The sequence below is a fragment of the Rhipicephalus sanguineus genome, chromosome 6 (genome assembly GCF_013339695.2).
Source record: "Rhipicephalus sanguineus isolate Rsan-2018 chromosome 6, BIME_Rsan_1.4, whole genome shotgun sequence".
Classification (NCBI taxonomy): Eukaryota; Metazoa; Arthropoda; class Arachnida; order Ixodida; family Ixodidae; genus Rhipicephalus; species Rhipicephalus sanguineus.
Window position 1 is genome coordinate 140,596,523 of NC_051181.1, and position 24,442 is coordinate 140,620,964.

The following is a 24,442-nucleotide window of genomic DNA, read 5'->3' on the forward strand; positions in this document are numbered from 1 at the left end:
TTGACAGGTGATTGCCAGTTTATATCTACCCAGGAACGGCGTGAACAGACATTGGTAATTTAAATGCTAGAGCGTTAAGAAAAACCGACATCGGCAGCGTAGACCCGACGAATGGAAAGAATTACGATTCCAGCAGGAATCGAACCCAGGCATTCTGCGTGGCAATCAGGTACTCTACCACAGAGCCACGCCAGGTCTATAAACTGGTTTGGAGAAACAGCATATGCAGGCGTAATGTCGGTACATGGCTTCAGAACGGCACAACAAGGCAGACAAAAAGACGAATGAACACATGAACACAAGCGCCGACTGTCGGTGCAGCGTAATGTCAGCGTCAATTGTGGTTGTGGTGCTGGCTATCTAATTTTACAAGAAAGCAATAAACACTACATATGTAGGTACTCCTACGATACAGGCGTCATATCAGATTAACGTCCGTGGTTCCAGTGTTGGTTCCGCTTTTATAGCAGTCTAATAATCATTTCATTTGTATTACTATGATTCAGAAGCTATATTGAAGCATTGCTCGACCCCGGTGGAATATATTAACGTAAGTTACACGTGATATTCACATAATTGCACCATAAAGTGCACTTAGTTTCGATAATACTGACGCATGTACACTAACGTGAAGGCTGACGTTACGTCGCACCCGTCGCACCATAAGTTACCCTTTAAACGCCAGTGTCGTCGACGTGCCTGGTAGGCCCACGATGTGCACATAGCTACTACACTTACAGAAACACGTCGGTCCAACTCGTAACGCTTGGCTCAAAGCCATGAACTACAGCATAGAAGTACTCGCTGACTGCTTCGCATGAAACCGATTCCCACAACGCGTGGGATCTGCCGAATTTTCTTTCTTCTCAAAGTTTCTTCTTTCCTTTTTTTGTCTCGGTTTATTTCCATATTTTTCTGTCTCTCTCCCTCTCTCTCTCTCTTTCGTTCTATTTCTTTCTCTTTCCATCGCTCTTTCTCTTTATTTCCTATCTTGATCTTACTGACTCTCTATTTCTCGATTGCTTCCTCTTCCATACTATCTCCTCTCCTCCTTTCTCTCCTCCTACCGCTCACTTCCCTTTTCTACCCCCTTGCTGTACGACACTATACAAGGCTATGCTACGTTCTGTCAGCGTGCCTAGATAACCGAGTGGTTAAGACGCTCGCCTTTGGATCATGGGTGCGTGGTTTCGAATCCCGCCGCCTTTGGAGGAAATTTTTTTCGCCGAGATTTTCTCTTTCTTTATATTCTTCTGTTTCTTTCTCTCTTTCTTTTTTCGCCTTCCTCCTCACCCACACATCTCTCCTTCGCTTTGTGTTTCCCCCAAACCGGCGCACATGTTCTGGGAGCAAAGCAGCTGGATGAAGAAGAGGACGAAGAGAGCGCGTGCCGGTTCATGAAGATGATAGTGTTGGGTCACGACATTTTACGCCGAGCTATAGCAGCGTCGCTGTGAAAACGCGAAATCTGTGGAGTTCCTTGCACTGGTTCGGGCAGTTATATCTTTGCGGAGCGGAGCGTAAGCGACGCACAGCTAATTTCTAAAACTGTCGATTAATGTGCCCAGGAACAATTGCAAGGTATTTGTGCCGGCGCACGCAAAAGAGTAGCAGCAGCAGCCACAGTAATAATAATAATAATAATAATAATAATAATAATAATAATAATAATATAATAATAATAATAATAATAATAATAATAATAATAATAATAATAATAATAATAATAATAATAATAATAATAAATGTGTACGTTACAAAGAAAAAGCAATACCAGCAGAAAAAAACAGCTACAATAGTTTTCGTTGTGGGGCATAAAGAAAGTTTCATTTATACCAGCCATAAAAATTATTGCTGCAGTCATTAGTTGTAAATTATTTAATGCATCGGACGAGGCCACCGAAGCTCGACACGCTCGACACGCTCTACGGTTTCCTGGTGAAAGATGAACCGAAAACGAAACCGCACGGATGGCCGGCCGCTAAACGGCGCCACCGTCTAGCGTTGCCATCACCATCATCGCGCCTTCGGTTAATGGCGGCGCCCTGCGCTGGGTCGCGTCCGTCGTGATGGCGAAAGAAAATCAGGCGTCGCTCAAGAATTCCAAGTTCAAGAGCAAGCCCAAGAAGCCGAACAGAGACAAGGAACCTTCCTCGTCCTCGTCTTCCAATGAGAACAAGGTAAGACCCTATTTAAAACCCTGTCGGGAACGTTTGTTTCCGGCGGCCGCATTCACCGGGCATTGTTTACGCGCGTCGTTTCGAAGTTCATAGTCAGTTTCGGTGTCAAGACGAATGAATTACGCCGGGAACAGAGTGTTAAGGTTTCGTATTGTGTTCGCGATCACTACTTCGCTGTCGAGGCGGCCATGCATGTAGCAGAAACGTTTAGTGAGCTGATTGTGTGTGGCGTTGGAAGTCCCATTCCGTGTTTACGGTGTCGCGGTCCTGAGCTTGAAGGCGCGGGTTCGATTCCCGGCCCCGGCTGCCGCATTTCGATGGGGGCGAAATGCAAACGCAACCCGTGTACTGAGATTTAGGTGAACGTTAAAGAACCATAGGGGGCCTAAAGTAATCCGGAGTCCCTTATTACGGCGTGTCTCGTAATCGTGTCTTGTAATTGTGATTCCGTTTTTATGACAAGAAATATGCGCTATTGATATCGTAGATGGCAGCAACCGTGCTCATCTATCATTCCACGTCGCGCAGTTGTTCTCAGCAAGTTTTCTTCACCTGCAAAGTATTCTTATGAGTTAATTTTTAGCAGGCAACGTTTCTCGGCGTAGTGTATTTCTACTTTTCGTGAACTAAATTCGTGGCCATTATTAATCAAAAACATCGTTTAATTCTTACCTATTGGCCTCGAGGCCCACCACTGGAAACGCCGGCGCCACCGTCGGCGTGACGTGCTTGGCAGGATCACGTGGCCTCAGCGGCCGCGTCGGCTGCTTGTGGAGCGCTGCCGCATGCTTTGAAAACGAGTTTCAAGTGCCACATGGGCTGCGGTCTGTTCAAATACGGAAGTTTTCTCGCATTTTCTGCTCAATTGAAACCATTGTAATAGAGTGGCTGCCTCCGAAGGCTCTACCGCTCGGTGCCGCAGTGCCGCGCTGACGCAAAGGAGCCCAGTGTGTCAGCCTGCACTGGTAACCGCGGGACAAGAAACAGCGTGAAGCATGGGCTGTAAAGCTAAGAACCGGCAAGTAGCCATCCGCTACGAGTCTTGTGTGCAACAAGCACTTCCGCGACGAAGACTTTGTTACTGCGTCGGGCCTGCGATTTTCGGTGAGTAGCAGACAGCGCGCACTGAGACGATGGCTCGCGCGCGCTTCCCGCCGGCAAATGATGCTTATCTACCACAGGATGGTAAAAGCGCTGCCTTTTACCACGTGCGATGCCATCTCAGAACCCTCCAATGCGACCTCTTGATCGTCGGCCCCGTGCTCAGCGTCCACAAAATCGGCTGCAGATGCGCAAGTCATTGTTTAGATACGTTGAATTAAAAAACGCACAGGGTCTCTTATGCATTCGTTAAAGATGACTAGAAGGCGAAAGCCATCTTCTTGTCAGTCGATGTACTGATTCTCCCGCGCCCCCCTCCAACAGCGTTCTGCACTTAACGCGGTTTTGCACGGCCTCCGTGACCGATCACGGAGGCGATGGAAAGCGACCATGACGTGTGAATACATCATGTGACGTCACAATATGTGACGTCATAATGACGCTACATAATTTGGCGATCTGTGACGTCATGATGACGTCATATGGTGACACCATCACGTGACGTATATTTTTTGCATTACTCGTGTTGACGCCGCCGACGCGGGACGCTGACGGGCAACCTTCCCATTTGATGAGGCATGCATTGCTCATAAGCTACATAAATTTTGCATTGCCTCCGTGATCGGCCCACCGATGATCGGCCCAGCTGCCAACTCCATGTATTTACTTGGAGCCTCATTTATTTACGTGGAAAGATGCCACCCTGTTGGCGTTAGACACGACACTGCTGCCAAAATTGCTGGGGTACACGCCAAATAATTACTATCCTGTTTGCGGCTGCGGGTTGCTGCAATACCTTCTATTTTATTCACCGCTATTTCAAGTTCATGTGGTCCTAGTTCACAGCCGACGTTTGCAGAACAAGTCCGGCAAAGTGTATTTTCTTTCTTTTCCTAGGCGTCGCATGCTACTACATGCTCGGTCTCGCAGACTGGTTCTCCTTCCACCAGCAATCTTGAAGTGGTGAAGCTTTGGTCTATGAATTTGTTGATGACAGAGAGCGGCAATTCACTGGAATGCAAACAGAACGATAATTAAGGAGCATTAAAAAAAGGCGTCGCATTTGCTCACGTTTTGTGTGAGCACCAAACGAAACGAAGGCGCTGAATAAAGAAACAGAAGCAGCGGCATTTGCCCGCTGAGAAGACCGATCAATACGCAGTACGAGACAACTTGTCAAATGACATTGAAACGTACCCGAATTTAGACCGAAAAAGAAAAAAAAAACACTGAATCGTCGGGACGGCAGATCACAAAGTTGTCATGCGCACCGAAGCCGCAGTTGTAAGGAAATTGTTTTTGAACTGCTCTGATAGCGTTCGCGCAACAGTAGTTGTTTGTTTACTCACAAAGTCTCATATTTTGCGGCCTAAAGTTCACAGCGCAGTGTCAAAACGCGCTCGTAGCAAAAGCGAAACCATCAGTACGAACATACATGCAGACGCTCATACATGCAGAGGCACCGTCAGTCGTCGCGAACCCGTGCGATCGCTGGCTTGAGGCTTCTTTCTGTTATGCTCCGTTTGGTTATACAGGCAGTCTATTCTAACGAGATATTTCACATAGTTTGCACTCAGCGAGTGACTACCTTTCACTCAAGAAGCCGGTTCAGGGGTCCTCCAACGCGGTGACAACGTGAAGCGGGTGCTCGGTTTTCTGCAAAAAGACAGCGACTGTAGACTATCTTGTGCTTTCAGTTCGTCGAAAATGATTATTTTGACAGTAAAGAACACAGTTCATTTCGAAAGTACTTACAGAAATGCCCTGGAGGGCTTCCGCGAGGTGTTTTTGTAGAGCGCCGACAGCAAAACCTATGGGGAGCGCGCCGGCGGTATCCTGCCTAGCACGCAATCGAGGCGCGTCCGATAGAGGGCGACTCCGTAACTCCTCGAGGCCAATATTAAGTGTTATTCCGATACGACACCCGCCGCGGTGCTCTAATGGTTATGGGGCTCGACTGCTGACCGCGGGATCGAATCCCGGCCGCGGCGGCCGCATTTTCGATGGATGGAAGCGAAAATGCTTGAGTCCCGTGTACTTAGATTTAGGTGCACGTTAAAGCACCCCAGGTGGTCGAAATTTCCAGAGCCTCCACTATGGCGTCCCTCATAATCATACCGTGGTTTCTGGACGTTAAACCCCAACAATTATTATTATTATTATTATTATTATTATTATTATTATTATTATTATTATTATTATTATTATTATTATTATTATTATTATTATTATTATTATTCCCATAAAACGCGTTGTCTCTCTTTTTTAGCGATGCGCTATAGGATGTAAGGTGCTGACTCTGTACGGCGTATTACTAGTTTTAATGCGGGCGCGTTGGTTGTAGAAATCCACTTTTACTTTGTCAACAAATGTGTGCAAGGAAAAGAAAAAAAAAGCGCTCATCTGGGCTTCTTGGTGCATCGAATGAATAAATAAATAAAAAAAAACAGCGCTAAGAAATTGCACCCAAGCCTAGAACTAAACACAACAGAGCGTTGTTCCTGTTTATGGTCTTTTATACGTTGGCGCTGTTACAATGGAGCGTATATAGTGTAACAACAGTATATAGCACGAAATTCGCATGCTGAGTACAAATTGTTTCTCTTACCGTGCCGCGACCTATAGGCTCAGCATTGCCTAGGTAGTAACATATGCATACAACACGATAATATGGCAAAATAAATTAAAGAAAAAAAAAAACTGGCCCTAGATTTATTTAAGTAACCGCTATAATGGGTTGGTGCCATTGAGTGAATCCTAAAGAAAATTACATTTTTTTTTACCGTACTATCAACAATTATGATTTATCTGCAGCTTCGCTAAGAATGAGCGTAGGCAGATACACGTCATGCGCAAGCCATAAAGTTTTTATTATTTCTAAAAAACGATTTGTTCCGTGGGACAATCGGTGCCACCAAGAAAAAGCAGGGCTGTACTTCTACGGTTGATTATCATTATCTGCCGGATACCTTTCTCCAATGCCCGATGTGGCGCTGTTATCTGTTCTTGTACGATGCGCTGTACAGCCGCATTTGTTGCATTCACGAACTCTCGAAGTGTGCAGGTACAGTAACATGTGCTCACGTGTATTTCTTAAGGTGTGGAGTTGTTGTGTATTTCTTTGTTTGTGGACAACACAGATGATAACAACGGACCTCCCGTATTAAATGTTCATTTTTCCAGCGTTTACATTTCCTAACTAGTGACACGAAGTTGGCGCATCTTATAAGCAGGTTTTCCTGTAATCCAAAGTGACATTTTGCTTTTTTTTTTAACAGTGTACATCGAACCGCCACATCAAATAGTTTTTTTTTTTCAATAGCGCCACTGCGCATTAGTTACAATCGGAAAGTATTCGATATAGTTTTCATCAGCTACATGTGTTATTGCGTCGACGTGGAGACGCATGTGTATTTCATAGTGCATCAGTCCCATTAATCGAATGTCTAGTCGCTATATTAGGTAGCCTTTCTGATATATAGTTTGCTTCACCTACACATCAATTTCTTGTTTTCATGCGTTTGTGATTTTTTTATACTAATCTACCGTTTCCACTCCTGCTATAGCCCTATCATAGCGCGTAAATTAAATAACAAACAAATAAATACGCGAAAATCGTATTGCGGATTCCCGAAGCAGCTAGCACTAAATGGCTTCCTAAAAAATAAAACAAGAAAGAAAAGTGACAGGCAGTCGCCGTAGCCGAGAACTCGAATTTATCTTGAGGGGCCTAGGCTCGCGCGATATGCTCCGAAATGTGATCGAGTACCACGTGATCAGTGTCCTTCGCGCTCTCGTGAAACACCGTATCTCTCTTTCGCTTTCTCCTCCGCCCACCATCGAGCCGTCAGCGCTCGGACGGGACTTCCTCTGAGTTAGTTAAGCTTCCCTTTGATGGAGTTTTTCGAGAGGAAGGATAAAATAATGATGAAGTCGCGAGAGAAGACGCGCGGAATCGAGACGAGCAGCGGAGGAAGCGGCGCGCGATACTCGCGAATGCAAATGCGATACGGGGGTTCGGGGCGTATAAGTATCGAGCAATCAGCCCCGAATACGTTACACGCGCGTCTCAGGCGCCGCTGCAGTGTGTATAGGTCCTCGAGAAGCGGGGCGTGTTCCTTTTCTGCTCCCGATGGCGAGGTATGGACCGGCGGACACGGGAAGACGAGAAAGGTTAACGGGGTTTGAGTGGAGGAAGCGCAGGAGCGGATAAGAACAAGGACGCGACTAAGGTACGGTTATTTTTTTGTTTCGCCGGTGAGCTTTTGCTGTGTAAGAGAAAAGCCGATGGCTGTCGAAGGGAGCCGGATACAACATCTCGCAGTAACGACATACATATATCTCCGTGTACATTTCTATCCTAATTTGCTTTGTTTCGTTCTTTCGGAAGCGGTGCTGTCGGTTCGAAAAGACGTGCGCTTTAGGAGGGTATGCGTTCAGTTTCGTGCCTGTATTCGTGTAATGAGAGAGAATGAGTGAGGCAGAATTTAGCTATCAGCCTTCTCCCTGACGCAACAGAAGAGGGGGCGTGTGAGTGGTGCCGAAGAATTAAGGGAGGATGGCAAGGGGCACTGCTCGTGCAAAGGACATTCTATAGGCTCATGGGACGTTTCGGTCTGCCGCCGTCATCTTCGTTGGGCATGCCGCTTACGCTTTGGCGCACTCCAGGCGCGGGCTGAGGGAGACTATAACGCTTGATCGGAAACGTCAGCCGGGGTGTAATGAAAGAGTAATTCGCTTTCGAGAAGCGTCCACAGCGGGAGTTGCTGGGTTCTGGCGAAGCTTAAGTGTTTGCACCCTTTCCCGGTGCGAGTCTCGCGTAGTTTTTGACGTATTGTGATGGACGAAAAATTCCTAAACGAGTTGAGGTGAACGTAAAACATTCAACGAAATCATTGAAGAGAGAGACGATGCAGCAGCACGAACGGGCTTAGGATTTAATCCCTAACCATACGTATGCGTTATAACGCGTCAGCGCGAGGCGTGTAGACTCGGCGTCGCTTCGGGATCCACGTCAGCACGCGATCCGGCCTCCTCGACTGACGCTTAGCATCGCGTACTGGCGCTTTCCAACGCGTACGTGTGGTTGGGGCTTTATGGCGCCTGCTGGGATATCTGAAATAATACAGGCTATAATTTGTGGTGAGTATCGACGCCGCTGGTTTGATGTTCGGATGCGTTCCCACGCGGGCACAGTGCAGGACGTTCCTGTAATTGAACCTGGGTGAGACATATAAGTAAGCCATTCCGTTGAAAGGTGTACCTCCCTACGCTGCGCAGCCTCTCTCATAACCCCAGTTTCGATTTGTACGCTGTGCCATAGGAATTAATCAAGCATGTTAGTCAGAGTGTCTACTGTAGACCTTGTGACACCGTTCGCGATCCAAGTGTCGAGGTCAGCGCGGCATCGGTTAAGTACGACAGGGAAAACGCAGAGCATGTCCCGTGTTTTTCGTGATGTTCCCTGTCTGCATTGCGCTCTGATCACCATTCGTAAGCTTCAACTCGCCCCACTCCATCGCCCTTCCTCATTTCAGTATTACTACAGGCAGCTTCCTCAAGAGACACAGAAGTTCGCTCTCCGTGCTAGGGCAGTACACAACGACCAATGTCGCAGGCACAGGCATAATTTTGAAGACAATGTATACTTTGTCCCCCTTCCTCTCAAATTCTCGAACTGGCTCCGGTGAATATTTCTGACCTAATTCAACTACTGTATTAAATTGTACACTACCAGCAGCGGCGTAGCCAGAAATATTTCTGGGGGTGCTATAAGCCGCTGGTAAAAAAAAAAAAAGAACTCACAGGGTTCCTTATCCATTCACTTAAGACGACTCGAAGGCGAAAGCCGATTTCCTTTTTTTTTTCTTAGTCGATGTGTTAATCCTGCCCGCCACCCTTCGAAAGCTTTCTGTATCTAACGTGGTTTTGCACTGCCTCCGGTTTTGCATTGCCTTCGTAATTGGAAACTTTTACCAGTATCTAACGTGGTTTTGCACTGCCTCCGGTTTTGCATTGCCTTCGTAATTGGAAAACCTTTTACCAAGCTGCGATGTCATGTGATGGCGTCATCATGTGACGTTACATCACGTGACGTCATGATGGCGTCACAAATTATGGTGATCTGTGACGTCATGATGGCATCATTTGGTGACGTCATCGCGCGTTGATTGTTTTTGCATCACTCGTCTCCGACGACGCGGGACGCCGACGGTCAAATTTCGCGTTTGATGTGGCATCTAAGGCTTTCGCCTTAATAAAAAGAAGGGCACCCTGCGCCCAAACAGTAGCATATTCAATTTGCTGTTTAAACAAAGCCGGAGGGCTGGTTCTTCCATTCTCTAATATCAACGTGAAAATACAAGTGCTTACGGGACTTTGAGCTTATGATTCGTAAAGAACAGTTATTTTCCTGAAAGGAGCGCGGTGGGGTGAAGACGCAGCGCGCAGAACACTTCGGGGGGTGTTCTAATACCGGCTGGGGTCGGCTAGTGATGTTTAAATTATGGTTAACGTTGGCTAGCGCTAGATAATGTCCGCTGTCCGCTGTCAAAACGGCAACATTTTTCTTCGTGCAAACTCATTGCAACGATTGATTTGTGTACCAGCTTTTTCCCCTGAAACGTTCGCTGCTGGCTTCCCCTTTTGCAGCAGGCCGCTACTCGATGTCCGCAAGCGAGGGAGTCGTAAAGCCAGTGATGAAAGTTGGAGCAGGAGCAGCAATGTCAAAAAAGACAAAAAAAAAACATAGTAAGAGAGTGAGACAGAGGGCGATGCGTAAGGAGCGCCGTTAAGGGGCAGCGGTACAGGGCACATTCGGTGGGAAGAAGCGACACTCCCTTACATTCGTACGTGCGTGCCCCCGGTGGCGTCGCAACCCCCACTTCTTTTTTCTCTCGACTCCGCTCTAACCTGCAGGCTTTGGTCGGCGCGGCGGGCAGCAAATGCCAGAGGCGGCTCGCGCAAGCGATCTGCGGCCCGTCTTTCCGTCGGAATGTTCTTTCATGTGTAATTTGTCGCGGTGCATCATTGATGAGCATCGATTGCCCTTCTTTCTGTCTGCCTGCCGACGTGAGCTCACGTGCTCCTGTCGGTGCCGCTTCGCTTTCCGTTTCACTGTCGCTCCCTAGCAAAGATACCGTCACTTCTTACGATAGGCTAGCGTCAATTCTCGTCAGTATTGACCGGTGTTCTTATGACTTATTTTTTCTCTTGATTCACTTGTTTGGTTTCTCATCTGATTTTTTTACTTCTGGTGCACTCAGCTTGCGTCGTATATATAGTTAGCCGGTGTAAGCTTTGAGTATTTCTCGCGGTACTTTGTGAATACGTAATTATTCTCGATAGATCACAGTTCGTTTGGCGTTTTGGAGGACCCTGCAGAGGCTCTACCATTCCTGCTCTGCTGGATTTATTTTCAGATTACTCTTTGTAGGGCTTATTTTAGCGTAAATATCTGAAGCAGTATACTAGCTCAAGAAGTACTGACCGATCAGATTGGCAATTTATAGGCTAGTTGTTCTGTCATGTTGGACTGCTTTATGAAATGCGCTTTACCCGCCATGGTGGTCTAGTGTTCAATGTGCTCGACTGCTGACCCGCAGGTCGCGGGATCGAGTCCCGGCCGCGGTGGCCGCATTTTCCATGGAGGTGAAAATGCTAGAAGCCCATGTACGTAGATTTAGGTGCACGTTAAAGAACCCCAGGTGGTCAAAATTTCCGGAGCCCTCCACTACGGCGTCTCTCACATTCATATCGTGGTTTCGGGACGTAACACGCAATAATAATAACTGTTATTATTACGAAATGCGCTTTCAAATGTTGTTGGCTCGCGCATACGTGACCTTTCTATATATATTTGTATGTCCCTCTAAACCGAATAAATTCACAGGCGCAGTTATATCGCGTCACTTCGTATTCAACTCGCACTATGCCGTGTCTCGCGTTAATCTCGCATTGAAGCGTAAGTGACGCGTGCCTGCATGCTATGAAGCTCGAGTCTGAACCTGGCATCATATTTGCTGCTGTGTTCGAGTCAGAACAGGTATAATGACGGGATGGCACGTATTCATTGTCCGATGTCACCGATACCAACTATACTTAACATTGTATGACTATCAGTAGCACAAACACTGAGTGACACTTTTGCTTCTCTTCCAGGCACTTCCGGTCGAGCATTTACTTCCGGTCTTTCCATTACTGAGAAGCAGTGTGAAAAAAAAAAAAAAACTGGTACGATATCGATGGTTCCGGTTCAGGCTAGGGTTCTGTCGAATGCGCGTGATATCGGAGCATAAGTTTACTTAAAGGGGCACTGACACAAAAATTTTGGCCTCGCGTTTTCTTTTGCTGCAATGTGTTGCTGGGGGCCTGTTAGTCATAACACGGCACATCGTTTGCTGCAGCGCGCGACAGATAATTAATTACAGGTTCATCATTACCGACCAGTGTCAGTTTCGGTTTCAAGAACGACAAGCCTCCGGGTGTAACTATCACCACCTAGGGGGTGCATCGCTCGATCACGTCAGCACACAGAACTGTGACGCACTTCCGCGCGGTTCGCGAGCAGCCGCCGAGAAGTAGGCTGCTGGAGCGAACGCGGCAAAAAAAAGAAAAAAGAACATGGCGGTTATGACGTCACCATAACTTGTTGCTGCGTGGTCACGTGAGGGAAGTAGGGGGTCACCGAGGGTCACCTTTGAGGGTGTCAGTAGCACGAGGGTGTCGATCGCTCACGCAAACTTCAAAAATAATTAATACCTTCCAAGCTATATTCGCTGTTGATATTTGCAGATGATCACGCATGTTACGCGCAATTCAAATATTCTCGAGTGGCAGCTGTTGTTATGATCGTTTTTCTTGTTTATTTTTTTAAACTCTGCGATTACGCCTCACTTTAGACGCCGACGAACGCTACACGAAAGATGACAGACGCCGTGACGACACCGTCCGAATACGGTGGAGTGCTGCAACGTACCAAATGCGTAAAAAGTAATGCAACTTTGAGGTACTTACGCGTGAAATGTCTTCCCTGACAACTTTTCCGGTCGCTTCGTACAGTTTACTGCGCTACAAGCAGGTATTTCTTTAAAAAAAGAAAAGAAAAGCTCTTTTCCGGGACAAAAACGGCGGCTACCAGTGGCTTCACGCCCGCGCGCTCGATGCGCCATCCAGCTCCTCCTAGTGGAGATCAGTGATATTCACGGGAATCTATCCCGCAGGCTACCTCGGCCGCGAAAGTTTGTGTCACTACCCCTTTAAGAGAACGGTCAATTCACTGTCAGGATAATTATTAAAATTAATCGAATGACTTCATTGAAAGAGCAGAAGGATTTCTTGTGAGCAACTGGGATCGTTGAGTCACCTGGCGGAGCGGATCTCAACCACGCGCTTCTTTCTACGTGACCTCCGAGATCCGCTTCAGCAGCGCGACGAAATGCAGTTAACTCGAAGAATACACCAAAGCATACATACGCCGACAGGTGAATGCCACTACCAGGCACCTAAGTCAAGGTCGTCTCCAATTAATATTATTATTACTACTATTATTATTATCAGCAGCAATGGTAGTAGTGGTGTTATTATTGTTATATTACACGTGACAGTTCTCGGTGTTTGAACATGACCCGAAGGTCGCGGGTTCGATCCCGGCCGCGGCGGTCGCATTTCGATGGAGGCGAAATGCTAGAGGCCCGTGTATACTTTGCGATGCCAGTGCACGGTAAAGAACACCAGATGGTCAAAATTTCCGGAGCGCTCCACTATGGCGTGCCTCATAATCATATCGTGGTTTTGGCGCGTAAGACCCCAGATAATATTATTATTATCGGTGTTCGAACATATCACTCCGTGCGGTATTCCACGTACGTAAGGCGGCTCGTGCGGCCGGGAGAAAACTTTGCGTCTCGTCTTGGCTTCTCGACTTTCTTCTTTTCCTCCTACGCGTCGGATCCATACGTGTAGCAAGTCTCCCAGGGAACGAGATTGGCTTCCCACTCCACCCGACGAACAAAAAGAGAAAAGGAAAGCGTCAGAAAAGTTTTGGCGGTGGAAAGGCTTTCGGTCGACTTTGGGATGAAGGTTTGTTGGGTTTTGGGAGGGGGGCGTGTTGGCGTTATGGCGGGGGCGAAGCACGCGGATTTTGTCGAGGGAGAGGAGGAAATTGAGAGAAAGGGGGAAGTGTGGTCTGGCGCGTGGTCTCAGGGATCGTGAGACACGGAGAATGCTAAAGTTAGAGCAGAGAGAGAGAGAGAGCGAGTGAGAGAGAGGCAGTGGTGGGTGAGTGCGGTGTCTGTCCCTTCGGGGCAGATCACTGATTTCTTTCGGGGAACGGCTTTCTCTCGCCTGTCGGAGGCAATCCGGAATCATCCGCCTGATCCTGATCCTATGTCGCGACTCCTCTTTCTCCGCAGTGCAGCCTCCGCCGTTCCGTTCCTTTTGTTTTTCTTTGTTTTCATCCCTATCCCGCGCCTGTGTTTCTATGGTTTTCTTTATCTCTCCGTGTTGTTAGTTTCAGCGCAGTCTGCTCTGTTACTGATCCTCTACCGCTACCAGCCGGTGCTGTCGTCGTTTTTGTTCTTTAATTTATTTTTATTTTTTTCGCCCAAGAGGTCTTATTCGTTCTCTTCTTCTAAGTGGCCGGGGTGGTCGACGCCAGCCGCCGGTGTTATGCCTCTCGTGTCGGCTTCGAGACGGTGGCGTTCGGAGGTGATCGTTGTACCTCGACAGGTCAAGCCAGAGACGGATGTCGAACAAACAGCAAAGCTGCAGGAACGTCTGGATAAAAAAAAAAAAAAAGAAAACTCTCGATCGATTGCTTGAGCAGATAAAAGCGACCAAAAAAGGTTACCTTATTAGTACATGAGGCGCTTTCTCGAAAGAAAAAAAAGATATGCATAGATGCACAAGACAAAGCGGCAATTAAGCAGTCTGAGTAACTGACACATTCATCGTAAAAAAAATTAGGCTTGCCGACACGGACGCAGAAGGGAAGCAGACCACGCGAACACCGATTCTGATGTAAACACGGTTACGCCACCGGAAACATACGCCGAATTTCGTTGATGTGGGAAATGCGGCTATTGCATTCGATCACGCATGTGCAGTTTAAGGTAAGAAACATGCGGTCGCGCGATTCTGTCTGATGTTGCTAAGCATTTTCGTCCCTTGCTACATTGGTATGCACCTTGCGGAAACGTTCTTTGAAATGCCTCATTAGTCATAATTTTCAAAGTTCGGCCTAAAATAACGGCAAAGCGCGTTAGAGCTCCACAAGACCCTCCTGCCTTCTTGTTTAAAGGAGTAATGGCACGAAAACATCCATTTGTAGCTTTTTTTTTGCGTGAAATGAAAGGCCAAGCCCACAAGAGCCTAGAAAATGTACTAGTAGGCCTGAATGCGTCTTCAAAAATGATTTAAAACATGTTTTTAAAAGCTAGTTACAACGCCCGCTGTACCCTGACGTCACGACACGGCATGAGCCTCTCGTCACGCGCTTCCAAAAGATATCGTGACGTTTCCACGGCCGTTCCACTCCGTGGCTCCATTGGTGATGTACAAGCGGCCATTTTTGTATGTCTTGGTACCTGACGTCATCACAACTGGCCTTACTGGTGCGTGAAGTCACCAGAATTGATACTGTAGCATTACGTCACGCTCATTTCGATGTCGGTACACTTTTAATCACGTCCTCTTTAAACTTCTAGTTATTAGCCAGGAAACTAGACCATTTTCGTCTACTTTCCTGCCTATAACCAGCACTTTAGCCGGGATATGATTAAGAGTGTAGGTGTGCCATGCGAAAATTGACTTTAATATCAAAGTAAAATATCGGCATTTTACTGAGCTTCTCATTTGCTCAGTCCCGTCTCTGTATACAGGAGACTTGTATGACATAATAAACTCAGCTTCGAAATTTGGTGTGAGTACCCTTTAACTGAAACTGGCAGAAAGAAGAGGCCGAAAAGGTGACGCTGAGGAGGGAGGTTTCCATGGTGTCGATGGGAGCCGAAGTTTTGCGGTGAGGGAGTCACGCGAAATGCATCATGGTGTTGTTCAAAGTTGTTTTGGCACGTTCTATTCCAGCATTATGCTCCATGTCTGTCAGTCGTTAATTGTAAGGTTTCCGGCAGGGCGTGCCTCGCGTCCGCTTCGGTGGTACACGGGCTAGGGTGCTCGGCTACTGAGCCTATAAAGTCGCGAGTTTCATCCCGACTACGGCAGTCGCATTTCGATGGAGGCGAAATGCCAGCGTCACTTTTACTGTGCGATGTCAGTGCACGTGCAATAACACCAGATGGTCGAAATTTCCGGAGCTGTCCACTACGGCGCGCCTCATCATCATATCCTGGTGAAACGGGAAACAGCGCAGTAAAAGACGACGACAAAGAAGGAACACACACCGCACCACACGAAGCGCTTGGTGTGGTGTGTTGTGTGTTCCTTCTTTGCCGTCGTCTTTTACTGCGCTGTTTCCCGTTTCACCATGCTTTACCAACTAGCCAACAAGTTGACCTTACTAGATCGTATCCTGGTTTTGGCACGTAAAACCCCAGTTGTTGATAATGAGGTGCCTCGACCGTCGCCCCCGTTCCACCCTCCTTTTAACACAAAGTGCGAGCGCATGACGAGAGCGGAATGTAACTGACGCCTCTATAGTGTTGACGTAAAGGTGTGAGCGTCACCACCCTTGGCCTCCCTTGCTCTCTCACTCACTCTTTATTCGTTTATTTCTCTATTCTCTTTATTCCGCTGTTTTCTTTCTCGCTGCGACTCGGTCACCTTTACCCCCGTAAGTGGTCGTGCGCGCGTAAGCCTCGCCTGCGGCATGTGCCGTCAATCTCGTTACCGGTCACGATTGGGTCTTCCTTAAGACTCGGTGCGGTGCGCAGCAGAGCCTGGTCTTCGTGGAAACGCAAGCAGCAAGGGAGAGTTTCAAGGGAGGGGGGGGGGGGGTAAGGTATACAGGCGCGCTGAGGTATACGGCGTTTACGCTTCTTCTTGTGCTCTCGAAGTTATGCCCCGCTCATATGCTTCTTCATTGGATCAAAGTAAGCGCATCGCCGAATGAGCGTATAACCTGTCTTTCTTCGTCATCTTTCCTCGAACTCCTTAGTCTCGTTTCTTTTCTCTCTTATTTATTTCTTCCTTCTTAGCCTTCGTTGCAACCTTCGTTGTGTAACTTGGTGCGCTGTCATCCTCCGCGGCGTTACGTGTTTCCAGTCGCAAACTGCGCCGGACGTTAGGAAAATTGGCGCGGACTTTTTTATTTTTTTTTGTTTCGCTTAAGGACGTGCTAGGCCGCGCTGTGACGTTACTCCTCGCGCTTGAAATATGTATTGAAGCGGAATTAGGGGATAAGTGAATCGGCGGCATCGGTAGGGGGGGGGGGGGGGCACCCAACCCGGGTTTCTCCGCCGTTATAACGAAATCGTAAAGTGGGAAGTGTTATGAGGAAGGATAAAGCGCCGCTGTCATTCATTTCGATTTCGAAACGTGGTTCTGGGTGACGCATTCCGGCAGACGTTTCCATAGGTGACGCACGAAATGCTATAAAGCACGGATAAACGCCATTGTCATTGATTTCGATTTCGAAACGTGATTAAGGGTGACGTATTCCGGCATACGTTCGTCTTCTGTTTGTGTAGGTGGTGCACAAATCACGACAGCCGAATTCAGTTTGTGAATTGGCCACGTGCCACGTGAAAATGAAACTACCGCAAAAATAATGCCGTGCCTCTAAGCGGCACTGCTCCATCGTTAAGGCTTATTCCTCGGTGTTTTTGGAACGCTGCTGACAAAAGTATTGCTATATGAACGAAACAAGAAAAGAAAAGCAGTAATCATAGAGACCCAGCGTGCTTGACAGGAACAAGTGAGTCAGACAGGCTGGCCTACGTCTCCATAGATTGACCTGTCTGCGTAGAAAGTGCCTGATCATTGGCGTAATGCCAAGCATGATGTGGTGCCTTTGATGAAGATCGGTCCACCTATCGAAACGTCGGTCAACCTGTCTTGCGCACTTGTACCTGTGGAAGCAACACTGTGCTTCCATCCGTTAGTACCCACCTCTTCTTTGGAGTTCATTGTGGATAGTTTTCAGGGCGCACACTACAAAAAAAAAAAAAAGACTTAAGGGAAATCACCGAAGACTTTCACATCCTGATACGCGCATATAACAGCGTAAACGACTCATCGATCGTACTAAATCACAAAAAATTGGCCTTTTGAGTGCTGCTTAATAGTTTCGTGCTTATTGCTGGATGTTGTAGATATTATTTTTCTGTGCACAGTTCTTCGTCACATTGTGAATTATTTGCATTACCTTGCACACGCGCTCTTTAGTTAACCTCGGTATCCACCTGTCAGTCCCCACGTGTTCTTTGGGATTATTTATGGATAGTTTTCAGGGCGCTCAACAGACAAAGAGGTAAGGGTAGCCTTTTACATCAAGAGATGCGCAGATAACTGCGTAAACGAACCATCGATGGTACTAACGGACAGAAAATTCGTCTTTCTGAGTGCTGCTTGATCATTTTGCACTTTTTGCTGGATGTTGTGGATGTCATTTTTCTGTACACATTTATTGGTCACATTGTTTGCGATTTTTTTTTTTCATTATCTTGCATATGCGCTCTTGAGTTAGCATGGGTGTATATGCACGTGTACTTCCTTTTCACCAACAAAATTAAGTCGTGAGTGGTCGCTTGTACGTCTTCTTCCTTTGCGCCATTGTTGTGTGCGCGCTGAAAACTACCAATAATAAATTTATACCTACTCGCCCAGTTTTCATTACCCTTACAATACTTGGACTTTCGCGCTAAAAACTTCTGTCTGCCTCTTAAAACTTGTGTCTGTTAAAGCATGTTAAACTTATCTGTTTGGACGTTCGCGTGAAAAATAACTTTCTTATGCCGCCCGGGTCCAAGGACTTCGAGCCGTCACCTGACGCCATCATCATCGACGGAGGGTGGGACGGGACAGGGGTTAATCCCCTCTTCCCCCCGCCTCGCCCGAAGGAAACTACCGGACTTTTAATAAAGTTTATTCATTCATTCATTCTTCTGTCTGCCTGCAGGCCCCGTCTGGTGGAGCCGACACCGGCTCGTCCGCGGTGACAGTAGCGGCCTCTAAGCCTTCAGCATCGTCGTCGGGGTCGTCTTCCGGCGGTGCCGGGTCGTCGTCGGCCGCGTCGTCGTCGTCGGCGGCGGCATCGTCCTCGTCTTCGCCGCAGAATGCCTGGGTGCTGGACGAGATACGAGGCATGATGTGAGTGAGCCGACAAAGCTTTGTGCATCGGACAATGTCTGGCTAAGTTATATCTGAAACAAGCTGTAGACTACCTCGACATCTTCGCGACAGTATTTTCATATCGAACTGTTGCATCGAACGCGCTGTGGCGTTGCATGGAACGCACACACGTGAAAGACTGCGCCGCGATTTTGACTGACGGACTTGAGTGTTTGTTATGCGTACCGTATGTGCAAGCTTATGACAGGATATGTGGATTCCCGGATACGATGGATGGGGGTGTTCACTTTGTTCGGGTCTGTTAGTACGGAACAGGCGGAATAGACGTTCCTCAAGTACGTCTCTGCGTTCAATTACAATATCAAAGTTCTCACAAAAGGCCACAGCTATGCGGCTTGACGAGTGTCTGCACACCCCGACGTGTCAAATGTGTACAAATTCCACTAAACAGCGAAATATATATGATAAAATCGCATACAAGAAGACTGAATGAAATGACACTTACAATTTGTCTACAACGTTACAAATCAAGGTCATATAAAATTAATTTCCTGATCATTAAAGACGAAGACGTTGATAAAATCCGCGCGCCTCACTGAGGTTTAAGATCGTACGCTCTCGCCGTTCTCCCGCGGCTTCGGAGCCCTCCGCGTGTCCTAAGTTTCTTCATCCACAAAAGATACTGAGATGTTGTCAGATACGCGTAGTACCGCACGTTATTTCCAACCATAGGCGAGCGATTATTAATTAGTCCTTTCAAAACCTTATCAGTCTCGTTCTTATCTTTTTTTTTTAATTGTCTGCGCCTCATATCCTGCAAGGAAGCAGCAGGCAGGGAATGCCTTGCGCGGTCTCGCGCGCTCCTTACCCTAGGCTTTCGGGTTAATTTCGACGCAGTGCTCCGTTCCCTTGTACCGCGTGTACTGGCGATATGATCCGGCCCGAAAGTTTTGCGCCTGCTCTAAAAAAGAAGTTCGGGACTTCCTCCCCAACTCTGGAGAGATGATCCCGCGTTTCTTCGCGCCTCTTCTCCCATAACCTTATCTTACTTCTTTCTCTCTCATTCCTACTTCCGCCTCTTTTTTTTTTTTTTTTCTTTTTGTCGCGGCACCACGTACCTCCGCGTTTGGCGTGTAGGAATCCGACCGCCTGCCAGCCGCGGGCAATATGGCCTCCTCCAAGCGGTCAATAACGCTGCCTATATACCAGGCTGGCCGTGCTTTAGGGCACGTGGTATATATCTGTTGAGAGAGCGGGGTATGAAAGAACAAAAAGAAGAGGGAAAAGAAAGAAGTTCGGCCTCCCCAACTTTTCCACACTTCCCCGACAAGCCCCCCCCCCCCCTTCACCCAACTCGGTTTTCATTCGCGGTGCAGCTGGGTTCCCGACATTCCTTGCTGCGGCAGCTTGGCGGCTAAGTTTCGCACTTCATCACGCTATACCGCGGCGCCTTCTAATCCTTTTCCCGGCCGACGCCTCCGTAACCCCCCACCGTCCTTCATCTCCTCTTGCCCCCTCATCCACCACCGCTGCCTCTCATATAGGACTGGCCAATCGCTGCGAGAATATGCGCGAAGGAGAGCCTTCTTCAGTTTTGTTTTCTTGTCCTTTCGGGTGGACGTCTTATCGGTACGTCCGGCGTCCGCTCGTTTATCAGACCGCTGATTTCATTTCGGCTTACACATATGAATCGGCGTTATAGTTGTCATTTTCATTATCATTATTATCGCGGCCATTCTTCAGTCGACCCTTACACCGCCCAGGCTTAAATATCGACAAAAAGAAGACCTAGAAATGTACACCAAGTGCTCGTGCCTAGTGGAAACGCCAGGTACTGGGCACTTTACTGTTTTTCATGTGTCTTGGAACACGGCCGATCAATTGACTTCGCATTATCAGAAAGGCTGGACTCAAGCCCGACCTGTACTTAGAAATTACAACCGCTTGGCGGCGGACAAGTTCTGTATAATCCCTTGTGCATTTTTGTTGCCCGAAGTCCACTTAGAAGCCTTTCCTTGGTTTACACTTATAACTCGTAAGCCTTCTGGCAAATCTTCTCAAATGAAGGAAAAAGAAGCAAAAGTGAGTTGGAGTATAGACCATTTTACGGATGGTTTTCAGTGCCGCAATATCGGGTTGTAGCATTGCCGTTTTGTATATTTAACGACTAAATGAACAGACGCATATGCATGAAAACGTTTGGTTTTGTGCATTCGACCTTTCATGACCTAATTAATTCACGTCGCAATATACAAAAATGAGAAAACATTCGTTTTCTCATTTTTGTATATTGTGGCGGCGCCCACGTGTCTTATGTAAAATCGTCTATAATACGGCATTTCGGCAAGTTCTGTGAGTACGCTTCGCCACACATCTCGTCTCGCTCACGTGTTGCGGTGCACGGAGCCCTCGAAATGGAAACATACAAGGGTGGGCGAGTCGGTGCCGCTATCATTGCCACCATACCTTCCTTGCTAAATCACATTCCTTTGTAAGCCAACCCTCGTCTAAGTGGTGCCGTGGGCATTTCAGGTCCCTAAAGACATCTGCAATCACTGCCGTTGCATGTCCACCGAAATCGTGCGCGTATAGAGATTAATAGAGAAAGAGAGAAAAAACTGCGGTCATTATGAAAGCAATAAAAAAAATTAATTTTTACAAACTTATAGGAGAAGTATAAATGCAGTGTTCGATACTGACGCCGGCTGGCTCGGAACGCGTCACCGGGTTTCGAATCGCCCTCGAAAGATTGGCTATCTTGCGTGCGTTCACGCAGCCGGGTCACAGTCGCCACCGTCTGGCGCTGTGATATATTCTCCTCAAGTCCTGACGCGCCGCCACCAACTGCAGCAGCTGACACTCGTGAGCCGCCTCCGTCCGGGAGCTGTAGGGAGGAGGGAGTTCAGATAGATTTGGGGCCGGGCCGGGACCCCCAAACGCTTATGGCGCTTTATGCGGGGCCTGACGCAGCGGTCATCCGTCACTACGGCGAGGCGGGGAGTGTCGCTGAAGGCGCTGACGTCTCGTATCACCTTTTTTTTTTTTACAGTTTCCTTGACTTTTAAGGCCCTCACTGTTTTCAGAGTCCTTTTTCGCCAGCGTCGTTTCTCCTTGTTCTACTAGGGCTGTTTGTACGAGCGCTGAATTTCCAATTCCCACAAAACTGTACTTGTCCTTTTCTCGATTGTTCTGGATCCCGCTTTGGTGGCTTAACGGCTCAATGTGTTTCTCTGGTGAGCTCGAGGGCGCGGGTTCGATTCCCGAAGCGCGGCAGCCGAAACACGCGTGCAGGAACACCCGTGTACTTAGATTCAAGTGCACGTTAAAGAGTCCAGATTCAAGTGCACGTTAAAGAGTCCCGCATGGTCAAAATTATTCCGGAGTTTACCCCACTTCCAGGCTACGATTATGTGCCTCATGATCGTAGCCTTGATTTGGAACGTTAAACCACGGAATGTAACTTGGTTTGTTCCAGAACCGACTGTCTTATCCTTATCACCCTGATAGAGTAGTGTACCACTATACTACGCGTGCGGAAGCGCGTCACACGGCAGCGACTCAGCGTGGTTCCTTCGCGGCACGTTCCAGCCATGGAGGTATCAGCATCGGCTCCCTCTACTGGCCGTCCGGAACAAACGCGGGGCGTTCTTGCGCGATTACTTTCAGGCTTGTGACGACGCCAGCATGGAGGTCGAGATTCGAGGCGCGGAGACGGCTCTTGCTGTCGTGGAAATCGCGAGACCGCGCGCCACGATGACCCGGACCAGGTACCTCCTCCTACTGATGGAGCTGAATATCCGGTACATGCAGCGTGCAAGGCGGTCTTATTCGTGCTCGGCTCCGGACCGTGGCCCTGACGCTGTCATTCCCGGGAAGGTGCGCGCCGAAGACCCGCTGGCGGTCGTTCTCGTTCCCGTGCCACACGTCGTGGACGCGAAAGCGAGACACGCCTACGATCGAATTCGCAGTGACGCCCTGAATGCGTTAAACGAGGTGCTGTCGACCAACGTGACCGGCAAGGACGTAAGGCGGCTCGTTGCCGATTTGGACTCGACGGTTGCAGAATCGCTTTTGGGCGGCGTGGGCGACTTGGATGTTCTGGAAACTGCCGTTTCCGTCATGAAAACTTGCAAGTGACGCATCTGCCTCCAGGAAATTATAGAACGGCCATTTAACGGTCGCGTCTATCACAACGGCGCTGAAGCGCCGTTTTTCGATTTTGCTCGACGAATAGCAACTGCCTCAGACGTTAATACTTTAATCTACTGGAAACGACCACGGACCTCTTAATCGTCATGCTCCTCCAGAGGTTGTCAGAAAACATAGACCGCTACTTCGCGGTCGGTCAGAAACTTACTAAATGTTTCCAAGCAGTCGCAGCGTTATCCAGCAGAACTCCAGAATCGCCCAACACGACGCCGCGCTTGGCGCTGTATTTCAGTCGGTCGCCGCGGCCGGGACGTTGTAAGTCCCCAGGAGCTTTCCGTCGTCGGCCGACGCGTTCAGGACATCTTCGCGACTCCGCGAGCTTCGGCTTCTCCTGTCACCGGAGGTCGTACCGTTGGACACTCCATAGCCGTCCTTGAGCGCCAGCTATGCCAGAAACTACTTGCTCGCGGAGACTTTCGACGTCTCCGCGGACCGCTTCAAGTTAGCTAGGCGCTTCGGCGGTAACCGTGCTGTTGGCTTCGAAGCCGTCGGTGCTAGGCACGTACGTGATCCTTCCTGTCACCCTGTACGCCGTGCTGGACCTCGCGTCGCCGTCGTTCCGATGTCCGGGGGCGGCGGTGACGTGGCAAACGCCCTTTTGTCGTTCGTCTTCCAGGGCTTGTGGAGTCGGTGACAATGTTAGTGCCTTCGGAGTACGCTCGCTGTCGCGACGCTCAGCGATGTCTCTGCACGTTGCGATTTCAGCGCCCCGTGCTCAGACTGGGTGCCGTGGTCACGCCTTGTGGAACCGCAAGTTCACCGTGGACGAGCTGAGCTTTGAGATGTCGCGGAGCGAGGTGTTTTACAGGCTCTTCGTCATTCATCATTACTGCCGGTCATCGCGCAGGACCTGCGCTACTCTAGCTGCTGAAGTGGACTACTTGACGGGCACATCGGTACACTTTGCCAAAGTGTTTGGATGCTTAGTGCTGCCGGACGACGTGAGAACTTGTGCTTTGCCAGCTCTTCGATAGCCTGGCTGGCGCGTTGGAAAAAGCACCCAGTGATCGCGCTTGCACTGTAGAGAAAACCTTGACCTAGCTTCGTTGATATTTCTTTTGTTGGATGTGTTTCACTTGCTACACTTATCGTTCAAGTCTCTAGCCTTCGTTGAGAAAGCGTACGAAGTGTCGCACTTTAAAGGGCCCCTCACTAGGCCACATAGCAAATTTTAGTTAGACGCTGGAAGTTGTTGTGTGCCGAATGAAGAGCAGTATGCCGCAAGAATTTTTCAAATCGGTTCATTACGAGCTGAGAAAAACAATAATTTGTAGCGGCGCGAAACCATGATGCGAGGAGGCGAGTTTCAAACCCTTGCCACTCGCCCCGTGTAGCCTTAGCAAGCCAAATCCCTTCCCTGCCCTCTTCACTTGACACATACGCATGAACACGTCATGCGCATGCACGGTCACGTGCGCATGACGTGCTCGAGCCAGCCCGAGCACGCGAGTGGCGTTGCACGGCCGCTACCTTTTTTTATGTAGCGGCCGCGGCCTTGTGTCGGCGTTCTCTGTGGTGTACTGCCTGTTTCTGCGGGACGGGGGGCATGAAAGTTGAGACATTTGTACGGGCACGAGAGTGGCGGTATCATAAGCCAGTGCCGCATTAACGTTTACTCGGACACGGTAGAATAAACGAGCATAATGAGTGCTCGAACGCGCCAGAACATTACTTTCGTTTCCAGGGCTGGCGTCTGCTCGATG

The 24,442-nt window shown here is 48.5% G+C and overlaps 1 protein-coding gene across 3 annotated transcripts in view; it reads left to right on the plus strand.

Moving 5' to 3' along the window:
* The first annotated feature begins 2,026 nt into the window (after positions 1-2,026).
* Positions 2,027-24,442, plus strand: part of LOC119396566 (transcription initiation protein SPT3 homolog) — a 132,720-nt gene continuing 110,304 nt past the window's right edge. For all 3 annotated transcript variants that reach the window (XM_049417143.1, XM_049417142.1, XM_037663825.2), the window contains exons 1-2: positions 2,027-2,180; positions 18,358-18,548. In XM_049417143.1, the coding sequence (XP_049273100.1) occupies positions 2,070-2,180; positions 18,358-18,548 (302 nt within the window). In that variant the 5' untranslated portion in view covers positions 2,027-2,069. The remainder of the gene's footprint in view (positions 2,181-18,357; positions 18,549-24,442) is intronic.